The 25,871-nt window shown below is 41.8% G+C and overlaps 1 protein-coding gene across 1 annotated transcript; it reads right to left on the reverse strand.

Moving 5' to 3' along the window:
- Positions 1–1,770: 1,770 nt before the first annotated feature.
- Positions 1,771–25,643, reverse strand: LOC139423074 (alkaline ceramidase 3-like). The gene is made up of 11 exons (XM_071174700.1): positions 25,520–25,643; positions 12,123–12,233; positions 7,435–7,487; positions 7,138–7,190; positions 6,685–6,766; positions 6,550–6,585; positions 5,465–5,523; positions 5,119–5,220; positions 4,908–5,012; positions 4,644–4,689; positions 1,771–4,533 (listed from the first exon to the last, which is right to left on the reverse strand). Exons 1-11 carry the CDS (start codon positions 25,620–25,622, stop codon positions 4,480–4,482), a joined length of 804 nt encoding a protein of 267 aa, XP_071030801.1. The 5' UTR covers positions 25,623–25,643; the 3' UTR covers positions 1,771–4,479.
- Positions 25,644–25,871: the final 228 nt, after the last annotated feature.

Genomic DNA, 25,871 nt, shown 5'->3' on the forward strand with positions numbered 1-25,871 from the left:
GCTATTTTCACTGGCTTTATCACTTTATCACAGTAGACAAGTGTTCCTAAAACACACAGGGGATTTTATTTAAGCAGTTTAGATTGATCGTGAACATCAAGGTCACTTGAAACAAGGCGCCTTTTATCAGTAATAACCGTCCACCTTCCAAATTTTACAAGCAGTGATTAAGGTCATTAAATACATTGTAATTTCTAAATGACTACTTATCTCTCCTTCATATGGTGCTGCTGAACATATAAACATTATTGTAACCTAATCTAAGGTTTGAGAACAAAGACCATGCGAATGTAACACTAATCAAAACACTGATATGCATGTGTCACAATGTCTGAGCATGTAGCAGTTCAGGTACTCCATAAGGTTAATGGGTTCTTGTATCACACTCTGTATTCACTTCATATCTGTGTTATTCCATTACTTAAGAGACATATATATTATTCCCATACATAAGTACATTACATTTTCACATTTGAAGATCAAAGTCACATGAAGTTTCACATAGCCACATCCCCAAAATGCTGCATTGTGAGCTACAGTATTTCCCCAATATGTTTACATTTGTGACCCGTAAGAGTTAAACAAATAAAACCGGAGGGTGTTTAGCAGGCAAACCTTTCACAGGACAGGATCCTTTGGCAAATGAACATAACCAGATACTGAAATATGGCAATCCATGCCATCTAGTGGCCATTCGAAAAGATATGCATGAACTGAGCGGTACAGTAGATACTAACAGGTTCAAAAGTGTCATCCTTCAGGCAAATGTGTGTGGGATAATACGGGACAATGATAATAATTTAAACATTGCAGACATGCAGATGCCTGTATTCATTGCTAAGACAAAGTATAGATATCAATTGACAAATCCATCCAAAAACAAACCACTCCAAATTATTTAGTCAGGGTCAGTGGTCAGTCAAAACACTATTTTCCCATCCCCCATTCCTTGTTTTGACAGCAATATCAAAGCTTGTGCAGATAAAACACTACCATTCAAAAGTTTGGGGTCACTTAGAAATGTCCTTGTTTTTGAAAGAAAATATTTTTTTGTAGATTAAAATAACATCAAATTGATCAGAAATACAGTGTAGACATATATGTGTCGTTCCTCTGTCCTCTGTCCAGTGTCTGTGTTCCTTTGCCCATCTTAATCTTTTATTTTTATTGGCCAGTCTGAGATATGGCTTTTTCTTTGCAACTCTGACGGCCAGAATCCTGTAGTCGCCTCTTCACTGTTGACGTTGAGACTGTTGTTTTGCGGGTCATATTTAATGAAGCTGCCAGTTGAGCACTTGTGAGCGTCTGTTTCTCAAACTAGACCCTCTATTGTACTTTTGTCCTCTTGCTCAGTTGTGCACCGGGGCCTCCCATTCCTCTTTCTATTCTGGTTACAGCCAGTTTGCACTGTTCTGTGAAAGGAGTAGTACACAGCATTGTACGAGATCTCAGTTTCTTGGCAATTTCTCACATGGAATAGCCTTCATTTCTCAGAACAAGAATAGACTAACGAGTTTCAGAAGAAAGTTATTTGTTTCTGGCCATTTTGAGCCTGTAATCGAACCCACAAATGCTGATGCTCCAGATACTCAACTAGTCTAAAGAATGTGCCATTGGAACACAGGAGCGATGGTTGCTGATAATGGGCCTCTGTACGCCTATGTAGATATTCCATAAAAAATCTGTTGTTTCCAGCTACAATAGTAATTTACAACATTAACAATGTCTACACTGTATTTCTGATCAATTTGATGTTATTTTAATGGACAATTTTTTTTGTTTTTCTTTCAAAAACAAGGACATTTGTGACCCCAAACTTTTGAACGGTAGGGTATATGTTTTAGGTAAGCCTTTATGATATTTTGCGTTGGGAAATACACTTTTTTTGTAATAGTACACATGAAAATAATGACCATGTGGAATTCCCACTATGATATACATGATACTGAATTTTGTGCAGTGGAACAATCCTTAGATGAAATTGTATCATATCCCTTTGATTTGTTAATAATATTAAAGAAATCATCAAAAACACAATCTCAGAGCAACTTCAGATTTTGCAATGCAGATCCACACTTGGCATAAATCAAATATTGAAGTCAGAGTTTTCCTGTGTGACCAATCCCTTGCAGAGGAAAGAAATGGACATCAAACCTTTTCCTGTGTCCCTGTTTCAGTCCCGTCTGTGACCAACACACTGCATCATCTAGACCAGATTCCCTCAGAGGAGGATGGATGGGTAACAAACAGTTCCCAGGTCTAAACACAACCATGACATACAGCCAGCTAATGCCGACTACCTGACGTTATTATGGTTTGTGAATATGCTAAGGTGTTATATTGAATGTTACAATAGATACTAGAGGTCGACCGATTAATCAGAGCCGATTTCAAGTTTTCATAACAATCGGAAATCGGTATTTTTGGACACCGATTTGTCCATTTAAAAAAAATTGTTTACACCTTTATTTAACTAGGCAAGTCAGTTAAGAACACATTCTTATTTTCAATGAAGGCCTATGAACGGTGGGTTAACTGCCTTGTTCAGGGGCAGAACGACAGATTTTTACCTTGTCAGCTCGGGGATTCAATCTTGCAACCTTACAGTTAACTAGTCCAACACTCTAACCACCTGCCTTACATTGCACTCCACGAGGAGCCTGCCTGTTACGCGAATGCAGTAAGAAGCCAAGGTAAGTTGCTAGCTAGCATTAAACTTCTTATAAAAAACAATCAATCAATCATAATCACTAGTTAACTACACATGGTTGATGATATTACTAGCGTTACCAGCGTGTCCTGCGTTGCATATAATCGATGCGGTGCGTATTTGTGAAAAAGGACTGTCGTTGCTCCAATGTGTACCTAACCATAAACATCAATGCCTTTCTTAAAATCAATACACAGAAGTATATATTTTTAAACCTGCATATTTAGCTAAAAGAAATCCAGGTTAGCAGGCAATATTAACCAGGTGAAATTGTGTCAATTTCTCTTACGTTCATTGCACGCAGAGTCAGTGTGTTTGCAAGTTTGGGACATCTAATTTGCCAGAATGTTCCGTAATTATGACATAACATTGAAGGTTGTGCAATGTAACAGGAATATTTAGACTTACCCGTTAGATAAAATACGGAACCGTTCCGTATTTCACTGAAAGAATAAACGTCTTGTTTTCGAGATGATAGTTTCCGGATTCGACCATTTTAATGACCTAAGGCTCGTATTTCTGTGTGTTATTATGTTATAACTAAGTCTATGATTTGATAGAGCAGTCTGACTGAGCGATGGTAGGCACCACCAGCAGGCTCGTAAGCATTCATTCAAACGGCACTTTTGTGCGTTTTGCCAGCAGCTCTTCGCAACGCATCAAGCATTGCGCTGTTTATGACTTCAAGCCGATCAACTCCCGAGATTAGGCTGGTGTAACCGATGTGAAATGGCTAGCTAGTTAGCGGGGTGCGAGCTAATAGCGTTTCAAACATCACTCGCTCTGAGACTTGGAGTGGTTGTTCCCCTTGCTCTGCATGGGTAACGCTGCTTCGAGGGTGGCTGTTGTCGATGTGTTCCTGGTTCGAGCCCAGGTAGGAGTGAGGAGAGGGATGGAAGCTATAGTGTTACACTGGCAATACTAAAGTGCCTATAAGAACATCCAATAGTCAAAGGTATATGAAGTACAAATCATATAGAGAGAAATTGTCATATAATTCCTATAATAACTACAACATAAAACTTCTTACCTGGGAATATTGAAGACTCATGTTAAAACGAACCACCAGCTTTCATATGTTCTCATGTTCTGAGCAAGGAACTTAAACGTTAGCTTTTTTACATGGCACATATTGCACTTTTACTTTCTTCTCCAACACTTTTTTTTTGCATTATTTAAACCAAATTGAACATGTTTCATTTTATTTGAGGCTAAATTGATTTTATTGATGTATTATATTAAGTTAAAATAAATGTTCATTCAGTATTGTTGTAATTGTCATTGTTACAAATAAAATAAAAATAACCGGCCGATTAATCGGTATCGGCTTTTTTTGGTCCTCCAATAATCGGTATCGGCGTTGAAAAATCATAATCGGTCGACCTCTAATAGATACACTAGTATGATTTATATATATATATTTTTTTTGCGGTATCCATATTCCAGGAAATATGTTCGAGTAAATTTAAACAAAATGTCACTACAACATCACCACCAAAATCTAATAATCTACTATATGTTGATAGATGAAAGTGAAAAATCAGATAATTCCATATAAACTCTCAATGCTATACTGTACTTGGCAAATCGTCACAGTGCAGAACCAAAGGGTCCCCGGAGTGGTAGGTTGGGGTGTAGCCTGGCTGCCCTCTGGTAGTGGGGTACATATGTCCCATAGACAGCAGAGGGGGGTTGGCAGACTGGCAGGTCAGGTCTCTGTGCTGATGCCTGTTTAATGGCAGTCACCATCCTTCATGGTCCCCAGTCACTCAGCTAGTCTTTTGTGCCTCAATGTGCAACATGGGCCACACTCCACATAGGAACTGATTGAACACATTGTAGACCAGTGTTAAGTTAGTGTTGGTATTGTGGTGCCATATACACAAGCATAGGACTGGGATGTGTTGAAGAACTGGGAGGAAAGAACGCTTACCTTTACTTTTGGTCTGTGTTTGAGAAAGGTTGACCTTATCTGGAGGCTACGTGACAACAGAACATTTTAGATTTTTTTTGTGATACATTGTTGTAGGAATCATCTAATCAGTCATTATACTTAAATCATAAACTACGCAAGATACCAATCAATTGTTTTCATTAAACAATGACGATGTTCTTGAAGCTGCATAAATCAATTTAAGTGGGAACAAATACAAAGAGCAGACCCTATTTAAATCCTATAGATCTATTCATGGCTTACCTGAAGAGTATGTGTAGGTAGGAGCCCAGGCCTGTGAGGATGTGCCACCAGGCATGGAACTGTGTCACCGCCCCAACAACAGGGGGCAGTCTCTGTCTGGTGGATCTAAAAGGAGAGTGTCGAGCAAAGAGAGAGAGTTTTACATTTTGATTCTGTCTACAAATGGATGTCCATATTCTGTTGGCAGCGTTTGTCATTTGATTGTACTCACCTGAGTGAGTCACAGGCCAGATTATCAATGTTCCACAACATGAACCCCAGCAGAAAGACACTCAGGGAGATGTAACACACAGGTTTGAGCCAGGGGTACACCCTGCAATGGAAACACAGGGAGTCCGATGAGATGTATAAACACTGTTATAACATAGCCCTACTTTGTACTGTAGTTTCTGAAAAAGTCATCCAGAATCACAAATATCAGGATACCAGCAGAATCCAGTGAATGAGTGGCTATTAAACAATTGATGTACATTGTAAGGATAATAAATGTACTCTTGACCTCTCAGTTAATTTCCCAAACTACCGGGCCACATTTCTGCTGCCACACTGCCACTTACCATGTAACTATGAAGATAGAGCGCATCACCAAGCATGCTACAAGTGCACCATACATGACCTGAGGGGTGAGGACACACAAAGAACACATTTTGAAAAGCAACCAAATCTAGACCTGTCATATTTTACAGTAGCCTAAACCTGGTGTTTTCAGAACAGAGGTGAAATGAAGTGTATAATGCACATGTTTTATACCAATCTGCTCAACACTAAGGACCTTGATAGACCACACTACTGTACAGTGTGTACATGTTCCAACCACCAGGTTGTGCTAAATCCATGCTCAAATAAAGACTGCTATTTTGTGACGGTTAATGGAACGTATAAATGGTCACCGTTGTTGTATTGTATCTAAATGGGTACACTGTAGAAAATCAAATACTTGCATCAGTTTGGTAAGAATCCATTTAAATAATATGCTGATATAGAGCTCATGACCACCTGCAATCTAACTGTCTCCAAGGACCACAATGGAAATAAGCCTTTGGGCTTTAATGTGTTTTTATCCTCAATCATTTTTTATGTATGTAATGTTGTCTATGGCTGGAGCAGCCTACTTCTTGTAATTATCTAATAAATCAATTCCATGTCTGCTAAAACTGACTGTTGTGGGCATGTTTATGGCTAAATGTGTGCCACCATGGAGCGGTGGGGTTTAGTAAGCAGAGAGGGCTCTGAAGTGTAAACAAAGGTTGCTTTGTCACGTTGTTTCTGTTGTTGTGGAGCAACACAGACGCTTCTCTAGACTCTCAATATCCACAGCCACACTGACTATTGTGAGGTATGCTAGAGAGGAGTTTATAATACAACTGTAACCTGGAGTTGTAAGATCAGACTGAGCCATAGTCAAAAGGTGTTGTGCGACATTGTCAATAGCCCAAAGTGACAATGCTGCAAAATATTAGATTCCTGAACAGAGACATTTGAGCGGACATGCCACAATAGCAATCTAACTGGATCTAACAGGACCTCATGTCCGGCTGTTTCCACAGTTAGCCAGGGGCAATATGTACTAATGAAACAGTAAACTCTAAAAGCAAACAAAGAGCATGCTCACCGAAGAGCGAAAATGTACTCTCTTTCTTACCTGGTGAAAGACTGGCTCTTTCCATTGTAAATACACCTGGGAAAAAGAGATTTGAGATAGTGACATTAATCATTGAGATATAGTCATGGAATGAAAAGGGGCAAAACAGTTATGTGGGAAATATAAGACACTCACCACACTGACTGAGACACTGAAGATGAATAACAACATGATAGGGAATACACCCAAAGTGTTTTTTTGCTTGAAGCATTCATATCTGCAACAGAAAAAAATGAATTAATTTCTCATTCCTCTAATGAAACACATATTTGTAATTATAGACATACAGTATACAGTAAGGCTTTTGAGAGGGATGGAGAGCAAGATGAGGAACGATGACCCAGTTAAAATGGGGGAAGTGCAAGTGGCACTGAATCAATAGACATCAATTCTGTACCATGTCATCTATAGCCATGAAAAAGGTGTGTTTTCTTGGGATAAATAAATCAATTGTAGGATTGGATTAACTTTTCATTGATCACATGTACACTGCCCTCAAATTACTTTCAGTGGGCTTTGGGCCTGGGCTGCTCAATGGCCATGGCACTGTGAAAGTTGGAGTGTAAATTCATTATGTTGGGTACTTACAGACAGTAGACAAAGACACAGGTGCTGTAGATCATTGGCAGCTCGTCCAGCAACTGTGGGGGACAGACAGCAGAGACACAGATAGTGATGTATAATGGGATGGTCGGCGCCAACCTTACTTATAAGGAGAGTTGAAAAACAGTTTGAGCATTCTGCAGGAAACGATGAGGTGTCATTTTTTATGTCCTTAACAGCTGAAAAAGTCCATGCAATTATGAGAACACAGTGATCTATGGTGGATGCATACAGTATGCTGACAAATCATGATTTATTTTTAGATACTAAAAGTCAGCTCACCTGCATCTCATATTGCAGCGTCATATGGAAGCACCAGGAACCAATGCCAACAGCTGGAACAAAAGAAGAGATCAGATCAAACAACCAGCAAGAAGCATAGACATTCAAACCCATCTTTCAAATAAAGGAAAGCATCTTGATAATGCAATTTCAGTCAAAAAAAAACTCTCACTTTAAAAGACATTAGGGACAAGACTAACTTTGCCAAATCCTTGTGACTGTAAGGTTATGAAAAGGGTCAAAGACGAGACGTGTAAATTTGGTGTCCAAAGGCCATTCATTTAACATAAAAAGATAAATATGTATGAATATTATATTAAATCACTCAACTCGTACCCTTCTTTTGACCCAGAAATATTTGTTTTGCAAACTATTACATTTTGAGCTCTAAAGCGTCAAAATGTCCTGCAGTGTAACTGTCCGGGTTAAAATTCTAATGACAAAAGTGTTTTTAAAATGTAGAAATTCATCCTAAAAATATAAATGAACACCCATGGCATAATTGTGTTAGTGTTTGCAACAATATATAAACTCAGCAAAAAAAGAAATGTCCCTTTATCAGGACCCTGTCTTTCAAAGATAATTTGTAAAAATCCAAATAACTTCACAGATCTTCATTGTAAAGGGTTTAAACATTGTTTCCCATGCTTGTTTAATGAACCATAAACATTTAATGAAAATGCACCTGTGGAACGGTCATTAAGACACTAACAGCTTACAGACGGTAGGCAATTAAAGTCACAGTTCTGAAAACTTAGGACACTAAAGAGGCCTTTCTACTGACTCTGAAAAACACCAAAAGAAAGATGCCCAGGGTCCCTGCTCATTTGAGTGAACGTGCCTTATAGGCTAACCACACTATGTTATTCAATTATTGCACCCACACTGCTCTCGTGTGCCAACGAGCGTCTGCGTTGCCAAGTGCTAAAATATAAATCAGTTATATTTCAGATGCAAGTTCTGCATCTCCCATCTCCTCATTGGTTTGTAGAAGCAGGTACCCACCTGCCATCTCCTCATTGGTTATACCCACGTTGGTGACTGAAGACGAACGAGGTCAGTGGCGGGGATGCACCTAATTTATGAAAGTTGCCAATCGCAATATAATGTCAAAAAGAAAAGAAAAAGCCTGGAAGGAAGAGAGATGACTAGAAACAATTAGGTTGACAGTTTTATGTGTGGAATAATTGTCGGAGAAGAGGACCTTGGGCATTTCAGGTAAAATAACAACTCAATGTTTATAACCCAGGACAAATTAGCTAGCAACAGCAAGCTATCTAAATGGGACAAATTAGCTAGCAAGAGCAAGCTAGCGAGCTAAATTGCCATTAATGTTTAATGCTTTTCGACCTGTCCACACAAATGAATGTAATTGGTTCAGAGTTTGTTTTGATATTTTAACCTGCGTGTCGTGATTCAGTTGGTGTGGGGGAACAAAATACATTTATACACGATGGCGCACGATGGCGCATGCGCGCAGCCGGTTTGGGTTCCGTGTTAGGCATGCTGCAAGGAGGCATGGGGACTGCAGATGTGGCCAGGACAATAAATTGCAATGTACGTACTGTGAGACGCCTAAGACAGGGAGACAGGACGGACAGCTGATCGTCCTCGCAGTGGCAGACCACGTGTAACAACACCTGCACAGGATCGGTACATCCGAACATCACACCTGCGAGACAGATACAGGATGGCAACAACAACTGCCCGAGTTACACCAGAAACGCACAATCCCTCCATCAGTGCTCAGACTGTCCGCAATAGGCTGAGAGAGGCTCTACTGAGGGCTTGTAGGCCTGTTGTATAAGGCAGGTCCTCACCAGACATCACTGGCAGCAACGTCGCCTATGGGCACAAACCCACCGTCGCTGGACCAGACAGGACTGGCAAAAAGTGCTCTTCACTGACGAGTCGCGGTTTTGTCTTACATGGGGTGATGGTCGGATTCGCGTTTATCGTCGAAGGAGTGAGCGTTAAACCGAGGCCTGTACTCTGGAGCGGGATCGATTTGGAGGTGGAGTATCCGTCATGGTCTGGGGCGGTGTGTCACAGCTTCATCGGACTGAGCTTGTTGTCATTGCAGGCAATCTCAACGCTGTGCATTACAGGGAAGACATCCTCCTCCCTAATGTGGTACCCTTCCTGCAAGCTCATCCTGACATGACCCTCCAGCATGACAATGCCACCAGTCATACTGCTCGTTCTGTGCGTGATTTCCTGCAAGACAGGAATGTCAGTGTTCTGCCATGGCCAGCGAAGAGCCCGGATCTCAATCCCATTGAGCACGTCTGGGACCTGTTTGATCGGAGGGTGAGGACAAGGGCCGTTCCCCCAGAAATGTCCGGGAACTTGCAGGTACCTTGGTGGAAGAGTGGGGTAACATTCTCACAGCAAGAACTGGCAAATCTGGTGCAGTCTATGAGGAGGAGATGCACCTCAGTGCTTAATGCAGCTGGTGGCCACACCAGATACTGACTGTTACTTTTAATTTTGACCCCCCCTTGTTCAGGGACACATTTTTCCATTTCTGTTAGTCACATGACTGTGGAACTTGTTCAGTTTATATATCAGTTCTTGAATCTTGTTATGTTCATACAAATATTTACACATGTTAAGTTTGCTGAAAATAAACGCAGTTGACAGTGAGAGGATGTTTCTTTTTTTGCTGAATTTAGAATAATGGGTGACATACTGTATCTAAAAAATTATTTTATAACTTGAATAACTTTTGTCTGGACTTTGGCGCTTCATCAATGTCATTCAGTATAATAAAGGTAAAAATACATTTTAAAGCATATCACATGATGGTAATCATGTGACAGTGTGTGACATCACAAAGAAGACACATTGAAGACCCTCTATCAATGTGATTTGGTGAGTAAATCTCTGAAATATTTGATGATTTTACCTTTTCACCCTCTAGTAACCTTTGTAACAAAAACACATATCCTTCAGTACAACACAGAAAAAAAGCTATATATTAAATATGAAAAGTAAGGATAAGGTCATTAATTTATATAGATAGCCAAGGAACTGCCTGTTAAATATGCTTATGTATGAAATACGTCCTTCAGTATCATGCTTTTGTCCTTCAGCACAAGAAAAGTTTAATGTTATACCACAATGTAACCCGTTATGCTGAATGACAGTTGCTATGTTATCCCATGTTTTCACTAGTTTACAACATTTATTCATGCAATTCATATTTACTTGTTGTATGAATAATGAATATTCTCATTTTAAACTATTTCATGGCATTTGATGGTATTTCAAGGCACATTATCTTTATAATGTAGATGCCACTGTCTAATAAGGAGAGGGCTGCATGGCATAGACAAAATATTCACGCAGATCCAGTTGCTAGGGAGGAAAGACTAGCAAGGTATTGTTTTCATGGTTTCATGCTACTGTCAGTAACAGAATAGGATAATAGGATGTAAAGCTGGGTGGATAACGCTTAACATTAAGTTGCACTATTACACTGTAGTTAATGTTTAATTGCACTACAATTAAGGTATAACTGATGGATTATATCAGTTAATAACAATGCATAATTACAACATTAACTATCTTGTAATAATTGTGTAATAATGCAACTTTACGCAACGTAAAGTGTTGCCGCAGGCTCAAATTATAGTAAAGTGATTATTATTAACATTAGCAATCAAATAGTAACAAAACATGTTTGAGAGAGAAAGGGAGAGGGAGTTGATTTAACTTTTAAACTTTGATTAAGTGTTATAATTGTATAGCCTACAATTAATAGACTACTAATAACATTTAATGGGTGCGAATCCTATTCTGTGCCAGTGTCATTACTATTACATTTTCGTTTTTTAGCTATCAGAAAGAAAGAAGGATGTCAATCCTGATCATCCACCGATCTATGCAATGACACAATCTGATGTACTAAGGTACTAAGGTACTATGACTCACAAAAAAAGTATTGGCTTTATTCTATATCTAATATAAGGGAATAGGTGACACTCCAATGAACATAAAAAAGCATTTTAGGGAATTGTAATTGCTGTTTTCTTTTTTTACTACTTTGAAAACCTTATACGTCTTTGACCCATATATGTATTATCAGATATGAGTCAATCATACTAATAATTCCAGATGCCTATGGAACACTTAAATCTGGAGGCAAAAGAAACCTGTTTAGGCAAGGGCCTGGCTAGCGGAGTAGAACACTTGAAAGTGAAAAGGAGAGCCGTACACTAGGAGCTCAGATGAAATAATTTAACAACCAACAAGCTGTCTTCATCAGGGTACAATGACAAACACTGCGGGTCACTAGTTTATATAGTTTCAAAGGACACACAGGTGTCTGTAATAATGGCCGGGTGTGGCCTGATTTCATTGGTTAATTTACAGATATAAATAGAACATATAAAAAGCATGAATGGATAACATACGATCATAGATACAAATAGGTTACATAGGCCTACAAATTGTAAATGTTTGTAGGCCTATGTAGCGAAATTTGATCTACGAGTGTATGTTATCCATTCATGCTTTTTATATGTTTGATTTATATCTGTAAATTAACCAATGAAATCCTGCCACACCTGGCCATGATTACATACAGACACCTGTAATTATACCCTGATGAAACATTGGTTATTAAATTATTGCAACTGAGAACCTAGCGTGTGTGCGACTTTCCTTGTCTATGGAACACTTACCTGCCAGTCCAAGGAAAGAGTAGACGTAGCGGTACTCTAGGCCGCCTTTATACGTCTGGATGGCACCGTAGATAGGAGGCAGGATCATAATCAGGTTACTGACAGTGTTCCCTGTACAACAAGATAACAGACAGAGCAACTGTCAGCGGAAGACAATACAACATGTACTGTATGACAGCAAACAACAAACAGTCATTTGGTGTATATGACTAGTGTCTCTTAGCAGACAGAAAACAAGGTTTTAGAGAAAGAATTGTGTTTACATTCTGTAAGCAAGATTTAGACTGGTAAATTTTGTTTAATTTAGTCATTCATTTAAAGATTTCACCACACCCAGTGATGGTTAGTGATCAAGTTAGGAACAATCAAACCATTTAACATATAGACTGATGGGAAATGGACATGCTAATGATTAGAATGGTGCTTAATGGGACTTATACAGCATGCAAGAGGTAAAACACTAAAAGAGCTCCCTGGCTAACTCAGTTCTTTGTTCCTCCTGCATCCAGAGCTTGAAGCCTAGTCTCGGAAATCTCAGACGTGGCACATTGTTTACATTGTGGGAGGCAACCCGTCTGCCAACACTATTAGAAAAAATGAGTTCCAAAAGAGTTCTTTGGCTGTCCCCATAGGATTACACTTTTTTGGTTTCAGGAAGAACTCTTGGGTTCCATGTAGAACACTCTGGGAAAGGGTTCTACATGAAACCCAATGAGGTTCTACCTGGAACCAAACAGGATCATCAAAGGGTTATCCTATGGGGACAGCAAAATAACCCTTTTAGGTTCTGGATAGCACCTTTAAGGGAGCTTTGCTGCTGTATTGTATGTGTTGCTTGCGCTGCTGGATACAAAAGAAAAGGATTCTTAAAATAATATTCTTACAAATCTAGGTACAAGGATCAGGAATGTACCGTTGAAGTCGATAGTTTTCATACACTTATGTTGGAGTCATTAAAACTTGTTTTTCAACCACTCCACAAATTTCTTGTAAACTAACTATAGTTTTGGCAAGTCGGTTAGGACATCTACTTTGTGCATGACACAAGTCATTTTTTCAACTATTGTTTACAGACAGATTATTTCACTTATAATTCACAGTATTACAATTCCAGTGGGTCAAAAGTTTACATACACTAAGTTGACTGTCCCTTTAAACAGCTTGGACAATTCCAGAAAATGATGTCATGGCTTTAGAAGCTTCTGATAGGCTAACTCCCCCCTACTTCCGGCGCCGACAGAGATGGCCGCCTCGCTTCGCGTTCCTAGGAAACTATGCAGTTTTTTGTTTTTTTACGTGTTATTTCTTACATTAGTACCCCAGGTCATCTTAGGTTTCATCACATACAGTCGAGAAGAACTACTGAATATAAGATCAGCGTCAACTCACCATCAGTACGACCAAGAATACGCTTTTCGCGACGCGGATCCTGTGCTCTGCCTTACAAACAGGACAACGGAGTGGATCCCCTGCAGCGACCCAAAAAAACGACTCCGAAAAAGAGGGAAACGAGGCGGTCTTCTGGTCAGACTCCGGAGACGGGCACATCGTGCACCATTCCCTAGCATTCTTCTTGCCAATGTCCAGTCTCTTGACAACAAGGTTGATGAAATCCGAGCAAGGGTAGCATTCCAGAGGGACATCAGAGACTGTAACGTTCTTTGCTTCACGGAAACGTGGTTTACTGGAGAGACGCTATCCGAAGCGGTGCAGCCAACAGGTTTCTCCACGCATCGCGCAGACAGGAAAAAACATCTTTCTGGTAAAAAGAGGGGCGGGGGCGTATGCCTTATGACTAACGTGACATGGTGTGATGAAAGAAACATACAGGAACTCAAATCCTTCTGTTCACCTGATTTAGAATTCCTCACAATCAAATGTAGACCGCATTATCTACCAAGAGAATTCTCTTCGATTATAATCACAGCCGTATATATCCCCCCCCCAAGCAGACACATCGTTGGCTCTGAATGAACTTTATTTGACTCTTTGCAAACTGGAAACCATTTATCCGGAGGCTGCATTCATTGTAGCTGGGGATTTTAACAAGGCTAATCTGAAAACAAGACTCCCCAAATTTTATCAGCATATCGATTGCGCAACCAGGGGTGGAAAGACCTTGGATCATTGTTACTTTAACTTCCGCGACGCATATAAGGCCCTGCCCCGCCCCCCTTTCGGAAAAGCTGACCACGACTCCATTTTGTTGATCCCTGCCTACAGACAGAAACTAAAACAAGAGGCTCCCACGCTGAGGTCTGTCCAACGCTGGTCCGACCAAGCTGACTCCACACTCCAAGACTGCTTCCATCACGTGGACTGGGACATGTTTCGTATTGCGTCAGACAACAACATTGACGAATACGCTGATTCGGTGTGCGAGTTCATTAGAACGTGCGTTGAAGATGTCGTTCCCATAGCAACGATTAAAACATTCCCTAACCAGAAACCGTGGATTGATGGCAGCATTCGTGTGAAACTGAAAGCGCGAACCACTGCTTTTAATCAGGGCAAGGTGTCTGGTAACATGACCGAATACAAACAGTGCAGCTATTCCCTCCGCAAGGCTATCAAACAAGCTAAGCGTCAGTACAGAGACAAAGTAGAATCTCAATTCAACGGCTCAGACACAAGAGGCATGTGGCAGGGTCTACAGTCAATCACGGACTACAGGAAGAAATCCAGCCCAGTCACGGACCAGGATGTCCTGCTCCCAGGCAGACTAAATAACTTTTTTGCCCGCTTTGAGGACAATACAGTGCCACTGACACGGCCTGCAATGAAAACTTGCGGTCTCTCCTTCACTGCAGCCGAGGTGAGTAAGACATTTAAACGTGTTAACCCTCGCAAGGCTGCAGGCCCAGACGGCATCCCCAGCCGCGCCCTCAGAGCATGCGCAGACCAGCTGGCCGGTGTGTTTACGGACATATTCAATCAATCCCTATACCAGTCTGCTGTTCCCACATGCTTCAAGAGGGCCACCATTGTTCCTGTTCCCAAGAAAGCTAAGGTAACTGAGCTAAACGACTACCGCCCCGTAGCACTCACTTCCGTCATCATGAAGTGCTTTGAGAGACTAGTCAAGGACCATATCACCTCCACTCTACCTGACACCCTAGACCAGGGGTGTCAAAGTCAAATGGACGGAGGGCCAAATAAAAAAAATCAGCTACAAGACGAGGGCCGGACTGTTCGAATGTTCATTGAAAAATTTTTAAATGACGCATATAGTCTTGTGAACCTAATTGAACCTACTGAAAACCTAACAAATATATTACAATATGATCAGATAAATAAAGCAATATTTTCTTATGGCTCTGTCAGTAATCTTTAATTTTCAACAGACACAAAAGACAAATTTCCTTTATATAAATATCCCCATAACATGAACATTAAATGAAAGAAACCGGTATTCAAGGCACCATCAGTAGACTATATTTTCTATTTTAGCAAAAGTGGGCTAAATTTACTTCAAAGAAAAAACAATAATAGCAATTTTCTATCATCCACTCAACTGAAAAAATTTTAAAATATAATTGGATTGAAATACAAAAAAATAAAGTGCAAAAATCTATTAATCAAAAACAACACTTTGTTTAAGGAGAAGTAACATGCAGTGAAAACAAATATTAAATTTTAACTTTTAAACTTGAACTGAGTAAAAACTCTAAATATGTGATTGCACAGTAATGTTCACTTGTTTGAGGTTGAGGGTGATACTTGGTGGTGTCCCATCTTTTCCACAAGTTCATCAATGTTCGGGGTAAGGCTCTGAGCTGAAGAAATCCTCAGAATTGAGTGGAGGTGTTCAGCAGTAAGTCGACTTCTGTGTGATGTTTTGTTCAGGTTCATCAAAGAAAACAGTTGTTCACACAGGTATGTGCTGCCAAACATAGACAACGTTTGAGCAGCCTGGATGCGCAGCTGGGGCATTGTGCCGGGGAGGAAACGGGCGAACTCCGCAGCACCCACTGCCGCATATTTTGCCCTCAGTGCATCATTGCATTGGAGGTCAATCAACTCCATTTGGAGGTTTGGTGGTGAGCTTTCCACGTCAACAGCAAATGGGTTACCGAGCAGTTCCAACCTGCTTTTTTGTGCTTCAAAGTCAGCAAATCGGCGTCGAAAGTCAGCGGCAAGCATACCTATTTTATCAGCCAACTGTGTGCTCGGGAACGCACTGGTAGAGAGCTTCTCTTTCATGGTCTGGCAGCTGGGAAAGTGGCTCAAATTTTCTTTCCGCATCTGCGTCTCCCACAGAGTCAGTTTGGTTTTAAATGCCTTCACTGTACTGTACATATCAGAGATGACACGATCCCGACCCTGCAGCTGCAAGTTTATTGCATTCAGATGACTCGTAATGTCACACAGAAAAGCCATTTCACACAGAAACATTTCGTCTCGGAGTTGTGTTGTGTCTTTCCCTTTGCTGTCCAAGAACAGACAAATCTCCTCACGAAGCTCGAAACATCTTTGAAGCACCTTTCCCTGGCTTAGCCATCGCACCTCTGTGTGATAAGGCAAATCACCATGCTCCGTTTCTAACTCCGTCAGAAATGCCTTGAACTGGCGGTGATTCAAACCTTTGGCTCTGATAAAGTTAACTGTGCGCGTGATGATGCTCATTACATGCTCCATTTTCAAGGCTTTACCGCACAACGCTTCCTGGTGTATGATACAATGATAAGCTGTCAGCTCACCTGTCGCGTTTTCCTCTTGCATCTTTTCCCGTATCTTCGCCACCAGTCCGCTCCTGTGTCCACACATCGCAGGTGCTCCGTCGGTTGTCAAACCCACGAGTTTTTCCCAAGGCAGCTCCATCTCATTTACACATCTTGACACCTCTTCATACAAATCATGCCCCGTAGTTGTGCCATGCATAGGACGTAAAGCCAAAAACTCCTCTGTCACGCTTAGGTTGGAGTCCACTCCGCGGATGAAAATTGACAACTGGGCAATGTCAGAAATGTCGGTGCTCTCATCCACAGCCAAGGAATATGCAATAAAATCTTTTCCCTTTTTCACAAGCTGCTCTTTTAGATTGATGGACAACTGGTCTACTCTCTCGGCAATGGTGTTTCTGCTCAGACTCACATTTAAAAAGAGTTGCCTTTTTTCTGGGCAAACTTCGTCACAAACTTTAATCATGCAGTTTTTGATGAAATCCCCCTCCGTAAATGGCCGGGCTGATTTAGCGATCTCTTCTGCCAAAATAAAACTGGCCTTGACAGCAGCCTGGCCTTGTGATTTGGCTTTTTTGAACAGAGCCTGTCGAGATTTGAGGCCTCGTTTTAATTCCTCTGCCTTTTGTAGCCTTTGTTACATGTCCATATTCTTGTTTTTGTCCGCGTGTTTCGTTTCATAATGTCGTCTCAGATTATACTCTTTCAGTACCGCCACACTTTCTCCACACAGAAGACACACAGGTTTTCCAGCTACCTTCGTGAACATATACTCCGACTCCCACCTTGTTTGAAACCCCCGGTTCTCAGTATCCACCTTCCGTTTTGCCATTTTTGATGGGTATCTGAAAGTTAATTTTACTGTGATGCTGACGACTGCTGTGCCAATAAATATTGAAATGAAGCAGCCTACTGCTCGGTGCGTCACCTTTGCATTGTGGGAAATGTAGTATTGGTGCGTGTAAAAGATCTGCGGGCTGCCGGCTTGCTGCGGGCCGGTTCTAATAATAAATCAAGATCATCCCAGGGGCCGTAAAAAACCTTCTTGCGGGCCGGATGTGGCCCGCGGGCCTTGACTCTGACATATGTGCCCTAGACCCACTCCAATTTGCTTACCGCCCAAATAGGTCCACAGACGATGCAATCTCAACCACACTGCACACTGCCCTAACCCATCTGGACAAGAGGAATACCTATGTGAGAATGCTGTTCATTGACTACAGCTCGGCATTCAACACCATAGTACCCTCCAAGCTCGTCATCAAGCTCGAGACCCTGGGTCTCGACCCCGCCCTGTGCAACTGGGTACTGGACTTCCTGACGGGCCGCCCCCAGGTGGTGAGGGTAGGCAACAACATCTCCTCCCCGCTGATCCTCAACACTGGGGCCCCACAAGGGTGCGTTCTGAGCCCTCTCCTGTACTCCCTGTTCACCCACGACTGCGTGGCCACGCACGCCTCCAACTCAATCATCAAGTTTGCGGACGACACAACAGTGGTAGGCTTGATTACCAACAACGACGAGACGGCCTACAGGGAGGAGGTGAGGGCCCTCGGAGTGTGGTGTCAGGAAAATAACCTCACACTCAACGTCAACAAAACTAAGGAGATGATTGTGGACTTCAGGAAACAGCAGAGGGAACACCCCCCTATCCACATCGATGGAACAGTAGTGGAGAGGGTAGCAAGTTTTAAGTTCCTCGGCATACACATCACAGACAAACTGAATTGGTCCACTCACACAGACAGCATTGTGAAGAAGGCGCAGCAGCGCCTCTTCAACCTCAGGAGGCTGAAGAAATTCAGCTTGTCACCAAAAGCACTCACAAACTTCTACAGATGCACAATCGAGAGCATCCTGGCGGGCTGTATCACCGCCTGGTACGGCAACTGCTCCGCCCTCAACCGTAAGGCTCTCCAGAGGGTAGTGAGGTCTGCACAACGCATCACCGGGGGCAAACTACCTGCCCTCCAGGACACCTACACCACCCGATGTCACAGGAAGGCCATAAAGATCATCAAGGACATCAACCACCCGAGCCACTGCCTGTTCACCCCGCTATCATCCAGAAGGCGAGGTCAGTACAGGTGCATCAAAGCTGGGACCGAGAGACTGAAAAACAGCTTCTATCTCAAGGCTATCAGACTGTTAAACAGCCACCACTAACATTGAGTGGCTGCTGCCAACACACTGACACTGACTCAACTCCAGCCACTTTAATAATGGGAATTGATGGGAAATGATGTAAATATATCACTAGCCACTTTAAACAATGCTACCTTATATAATGTTACTTACCCTACATTATTCATCTCATAGGCATACGTATATACTGTACTCTATATCATCGACTGTATCCTTATGTAATACATGTATCACTAGCCACTTTAACTATGCCACTTTGTTTACATACTCATCTCATATGTATATACTGTACTCGATACAATCTACTGTATCTGCCTATGCTGCTCTGTACCATCACTCATTCATATATCCTTATGTACATATTCTTTATCCCCTCACACTGTGTACAAGACAGTAGTTTTGGAATTGTTAGTTAGATTACTTGTTGGTTATTACTGCATTGTCGGAACTAGAAGCACAAGCATTTCGCTACACTCGCATTAACATCTGCTAACCATGTGTATGTGACAAATAAAATTTGATTTGATTTGATTTGATTTGATTTAATTGACATCGTTTGAGACAATTGGAGGTGTACCTGTGGATGTATTTCAAGGACTACCTTCAAACTCAGTACCCTTTTTGCTTGACATCATGGGAAAATCAAAAGAAATCAGCCAAGACCTCAGAAAAACAATTGTAGACCTCCACAAGTCTGGTTCATCCTTGGGAGCAATTTCCAAACACCTGAAGGTACCACGTTCATCTGTACAAACAATAGTACGCAAGTATAAACACCATACTATGCAGCCGTCATACCGCTCAGGAAGGAGACACGTTCTGTCTCCTAGAGATGAACGCACTTTGATGCGAAAAGTGCAAATCAATCCAAGAACAACAGCAAAGGACATTGTGGAGATGCTGGAGGAAACAGGTACAAAAGTATCTATATCCACAGTAAAATGAGTCCTATATCGACATAACCTGAAAGGCCGCTCAGCAAGGAAGCCACTGCTCCAAAACTGCCATAAAAAAGCCAGACTACGGTTTGCAACTGCACATGGGGACAAAGGTCGTATTTCTTGGACAAATGTCCTCTGATCTGATGAAACAAAAATATAACTATTTGGCCATAATGACCATTGTTATGTTTGGAGGAAAAAGGGGGAGGCTTGCAAGCCAAAGAACACCATCCCAACCGTGAAGCACAGGGGTGGCAGCATCATGTTGTGGGGGTGCTTTGCTGCAGGAGGGACTGGTGCACTTCACAAAATAGATGGCTTCATGAGGCGGGAAAATTATGTAGATATAATGAAGCAACATCTCAAGACATCAGTCAGGACGTTATAGCTTGGTCGCAAATGGGTCTTCCAAATGGACAATAACCCCAAGCATACTTCCAAAGTTGTGTCAAAGGGGCTTAAGGACAACAAAGTCAAGGTATTGGAGTGGCCATCACAAAGCCCTGACCTCAATCCTATAGAATATGTGTGGGCAGAACTTAAAAAGTGTGTGCGAGCAAGGAGGCCTACAAACCTGACTCAATTACACCAGCTCTGTCAGGAGGAATGGGACAATCACCCAACTTATTGTGGGAAGCTTGTGGAAGGCTACCCGAAACGTTTGACCCAAGTTAAACAATTTAAAGGCAGTGCTACCAAATACTAATTGAGTGTATGTAAACATCTGACCCACTGGGAATGTGATCAAAGAAATAAAAGCTGAAATAAATCATTTCCTACTATTATTCTGACAAATTTCAGTTGGACCTTGTGTGTAATTGATCAATAAAGTGATTGTAATCTTAATCTTGTGTTGTACATTAGGCTGACTGACTTCAGATCAAATAATAGCAGGCATGCCCCAAGGTGCTGTATTCAGTCAAATGCCAGGAACATTCCTGTTTAACGTTTCCGTACGTTGAATTTAGCAAACATGAGGAGAATCTCCTGTTTAACATACTCTGACCTACCTTGATGTGCAAGCAGCGCTACTATTGCTCTCCTCTGCTGAGGTTTTGAAATCTGAGCTCTAGCACACACACAATAGCACAACAATTGTGGTGGCCTCTTTCTTTGTCGGTCTTCCACATACAATTTACTGGACATTGCACATTCTAGGCCTTTTATTCTACAATTTAGGACCCATTTAAAAGCCAAACCATAGTCATGTGGACAGCCTGGTCTCACAGACTAGACGTAACACAGTAGATGTAAATCCGGGACACACAAATTAGTATGACATGTTACATTTTTTTAAATATTTTTTTATTTAACCTTTATTTAACTAGGCCTTTGGTATGGTTACATAAGACAAATGGTTACTTAAGGCAAAAAAACGGAAGTAGGGTAGTTGGCCGGGGCGGATGGATGGGCGTATAATGCAAACGTCTAGAAACCCAAAGGTTGCGAGTTTGAATCTCATCACAGACAACTTTAACATTTTAGCTAATTATCAACTTTTCTAAATCTTACAATTTTTCTTCTACTTTGCAACTACTTAGCATGTTAGCTAACCCTTCCCCTAACCCAAACCTTAACCATTTGAGATAACCCTTCCCCTAACCCCTAGCGACCGTTAGCCAGCTAGCTAACGTTAGCCACCTAGCTAGAATTCATAACATATCATGTAAGTTTTGCAAATTATTGTTGTTTGTTTTGAAAATGTGTAACATATCATCCGAAATGGGTGCTTGACATCCAAAATAATACATACCATAATAATACATACCTGCTCTTTAATAACTTGTTAGTTTTATTTCTTATTCTTATCTGTATTTTTTAAAATTGCATTGGTGGTTAGGGGCTCATAAGTAAGCATATAAGGTGAGGTAAGGTAGGTTCGGCGCATGTGACTAATTTGACTATTGTGACTAATACAATTTGATTTGATTTGAAACGTAACGTCATACTAAATGGAGTATCTCGGATTTACGTACAGAATAATAAAAAGTGCTCTGAGACCAGGTTGCAGTAAAACTTTTTAAATGTTTAATTTCACCATTATTTAACCAGGTAGGCCAGTTGAGAACAAGTTCTCATTTACAACTGCGACCTGGCCAGGAAAAAGCAAAGCAGTGCGACAAAAACAACAACAGAGTTACACATAAACAAACGTACAGTCAATAACACAATAGAAAAATCTATGTACAGTGTGTGCAAATGTAGAAGAGTAGAGAGGTAAGGCAATAAATAGGCCATAGAGGCGAAATAATGAAAATTTAGCATTAACACTGGAGTGGTAGATGTGCAGATGGTGATGTGCAAGTAGAGATACTGGGGTGCAAAAGAGCAAGAGGATAAATAACAACATGGGGATGAGATAGTTGGGTGTGCTATTTACAGATTGGCTGTGTACAGGTACAGTGGTCGGTAAAACACTCTGACAGCTGACGCTTAAAAGTTAGAGAGAGAGATATAAGACTCCAGCTTCAGTGATTTTTGCAATTCGTTCCAGTCATTGGCAGCAGATAACTGGAAGGAAAGGCGGCCAAAGTAAGTGTTGTCTTTGGGGATGACTAGGGGAAAAATGCCTGCTGGAGCGAGTGCTACGGGTGGATGTTGCTATGGTAACCAGTGAGCTGAGATAAGGCAGGGCTTTACCTAGCAAAGACTTATAGATGACCTGGGGCCAGTGGGTTTGGCGACGAATATGTAGTGAGGGCCAGTCAACGAGAACATACAGGTCGCAGTGGTGGGTAGTATATGGGGCTTTGGTGACAAAACAGATGGCACTGTGATAGACTACATCCAGTTTATCCAGTTTGATGAGTAGAGTGTTGGAGGCTATTTTGTAAATGACATCGCCGAAGTCAAGGATCGGTAGGATAGTCAGTTTTACGAGGGTTTGTTTGGCAGCATGAGTGAAGGAGGCTTTGTTGCGAAATAGGAAGCCGATTCTAGATTTCATTTTGGATTGGAGATGCGTAATGTGAGTCTGGAAGGAGAGTTTACAGTCTAACCAGACACCTAGCTATTTGTAGTTGTCCACATAGTCTAAGTCAGAACCGTCGAGAGTAGTGACGCTAGTCAGGCGGGCGGGTGCGGGCAACAATCGGTTGAAGAGCATACATTTAGTTTGACTAGCATTTAAGAGCAGTTGGAGGCCACGGAAGGAGTGTTGTATGGCATTGAAGCTTGTTTGGAGGTTTGTTTAACAGAGTGTCCAAAGAAGGGCCAGATGTATACAGAATGGTGTCGTCTGCGTAGAGGTGGATCAGAGAATCACCAGCAGCAAGAGCGACATCGTTGATGTATACAGAAAAAAGAGTCGGCCCGAGGATTGAACCCTGTGACACCCCGATAGAAACTGCCAGAGGTCCGGACAACAGGCCCTCCGATTTGACACACTGAACTCTATCGGATAAGTAGTTGGTGAACCAGGCGAGGCAATCATTTGACAAACCAAGACTATTGAGTCTGCCGATAAGAATGCAGTGATTGACCGAGTCGAAAGCCTTGGCCAGGTCGATGAAGACGGCTGCACAGTACTGTCTTTTATCGATGCCGCTTATGATATCGACCTTGACCGTAGCTGAGGTGCACCCATGACCAGCTCGGAAACCATAGCGGAGAAGGTACGGTGGGATTCGAAATGGTCGGTGATCTGTTTGTTAACTTGACTTTTGAATATTTTAGAAAGGCAGGCTAGGATGGATATAGGTCTATAACAGTTTGGGTCTAGAGTGTCACCCCCTTTGAAGAGGGGGATGAATGCGACAGCTTTCCAATCTTTGTGGATCTCAGGCGTTACGAAAGAGAGGTTGAACAGGCTAGGAATAGGGGTTGCAAAAATTTCGGCAGATAATTTTAGAAAGAGAGGGTCCAGAAGCCTTGGCCAGGTCGATGAAGACGGCTGCACAGCACTGTCTTTTATCGATGTCGCTTATGATATTGACCTTGACCGTAGCTGAGGTGCACCCATGACCAGCTCGGAAACCATAGCGTTGAAGGTACGGTGGGATTCGAAATGGTCGGTGATCTGTTTGTTAACTTGGCTTTTGAAGATTTTAGAAAGGCAGGCTAGGATGGATATAGGTCTATAACAGTTTGGGTCTAGAGTGTCACCCCCTTTGAAGAGGGGGATGAACGCGACAGCTTTCCAATCTTTGTGGATCTCAGGCGTTACGAAAGAGAGGTTGAACAGGCTAGGAATAGGGGTTGCAAAAATTTCGGCAGATCATTTTAGAAAGAGAGGGTCCAGATTGTCTAGCCTAGCTGATTTGTAGGGAACCAGATTTTGCAGCTCTTTCTGAACATCAGCTGTCTGGATTTGGGTGAAGGAGAAGTGGGGGAGGGGGGCTTTGGCAGGTTGCTGCAGGGGGTGCTGAGCTGTTGGCCGGGGTAGGGGTACCCAGGTGGAAAGCATGGCCAGCTGTAGAAAAAATGCTTATTGAAATGATCGATTATCGTAGATTTATCGGTGGTGACAGTGTTTCCTTGCCTCAGTGCAGTGGGCAGCTGGGAGGAGGTGCTCTTATTCTCCATGGACTTTACAGTGTCCCAAAACTTTTTGGAATTAGTGCTACAGGATGCACATTTCTTGGTTCATTTACATGGTCACTTTAGTAATACTGTGTTACTACACATTTATAAGAACAATGTAAGTGTTCTGTTATCAGTTCCCAGTTCGATGCCTTTTTTCTTCATGTGATGCATCATGCATGTAAATAGTCATTCAACCCAGTGTTTTCACCTTCCTGTGGTCATGAAGGAGAAAAGAAGAGGGGTGTTGGGTCAATCAGTGTAATCTGAGTCAAGTGTAAATCAGAGAGAGAGAACGGTAAAAGAGCAGTAGTCCAACACAATTAACTATGACCCACTTGACATAGTTCCACCTTAAATACAATGTTGCATCATGAAGTGCCATTTGTAGCCAGATCAGACCTTCGTGCATTTTGGCAAAATTCCATTAACAGGTCAATGGGCGTTGTATCCTCAGAAAGCCTCGTGCTGCCTGCTGCACTCATATTTTTTTTATCGCTCTCATGTATCATTCAGAAAGGTTTGCAAAAGAAAATCACGAAAGCCGAGTAGCCAGTTTTTTATCTTGGAATGGAACTCTTAGTCTTCAGGTTAATTATCATTAATATAAAACACGGTGTGTTTATGTGAGAGGCTGTGCTGTCCCAGTATGAAGCTGAAGCTGTCTTGTAGCGACTTCAATGTTCGGTACATTTTACGCACCAGTGAATCAATGTATAAGCTAGCTCATTGATATAACGTTAACTAGATAGCCTATTACAGTAATCGCAACGGCACTTTAAAGGGCGGTGCTGCAACTGCAAGTGAAGTTCTGAGTCATCAGCATGTCTGCGTCGTGGCATCGCACACGCAACTTACTTACCGGTATAAAACATCACCGATAAATTGTATCAGTTATAGTTATAGGTCTATTAAGATAAAATATAAGAGCACCTTGATCTACTGACGCGAGCGTAAGGGAATGTCGTTGTCACCACCAGGCTCGTTGTCATGATGTTTACCTATTCCGAGACGGCCTTCTGCAAGGATCCACATCCGTGTTTATTGCATTCGTTTTCGTGTCCTAAAACTCCAGTTTAGCCATACGCATGGTGTCAGATGTACTTACAGAATTCTGCGATGTAGAAAGAGACGACATAATTCTCCTCACACCAATCCAGCGTTGAGGTTGGTCGCCCCCAATATCCCAGTCTGTCTGCTGAGGGAGCCATGATGGAAAAAACGAACGGTAGAGCTGTGTGTGTGAGGGAGGAGTGCTGAATCTTTAGTAGCCTACTAATGGATGAATGACTGAGAGGCTCCCTCCATTCCCTCAATTACAGTTAACCTGAGCACAGTTGAGGTTTGGTTTGGCAGGTTACTGCAGAAACATGCCTACTGGCACAACAGTATTTCCTTACTGCATATTTAGTTGGAAAATAAATGTATCAAAGGAATAGCCCACTTTCTGGTACTCATAC

This window comes from Oncorhynchus clarkii, chromosome 12 (assembly GCF_045791955.1).
Source record: "Oncorhynchus clarkii lewisi isolate Uvic-CL-2024 chromosome 12, UVic_Ocla_1.0, whole genome shotgun sequence".
NCBI classification, from domain to species: Eukaryota; Metazoa; Chordata; class Actinopteri; order Salmoniformes; family Salmonidae; genus Oncorhynchus; species Oncorhynchus clarkii.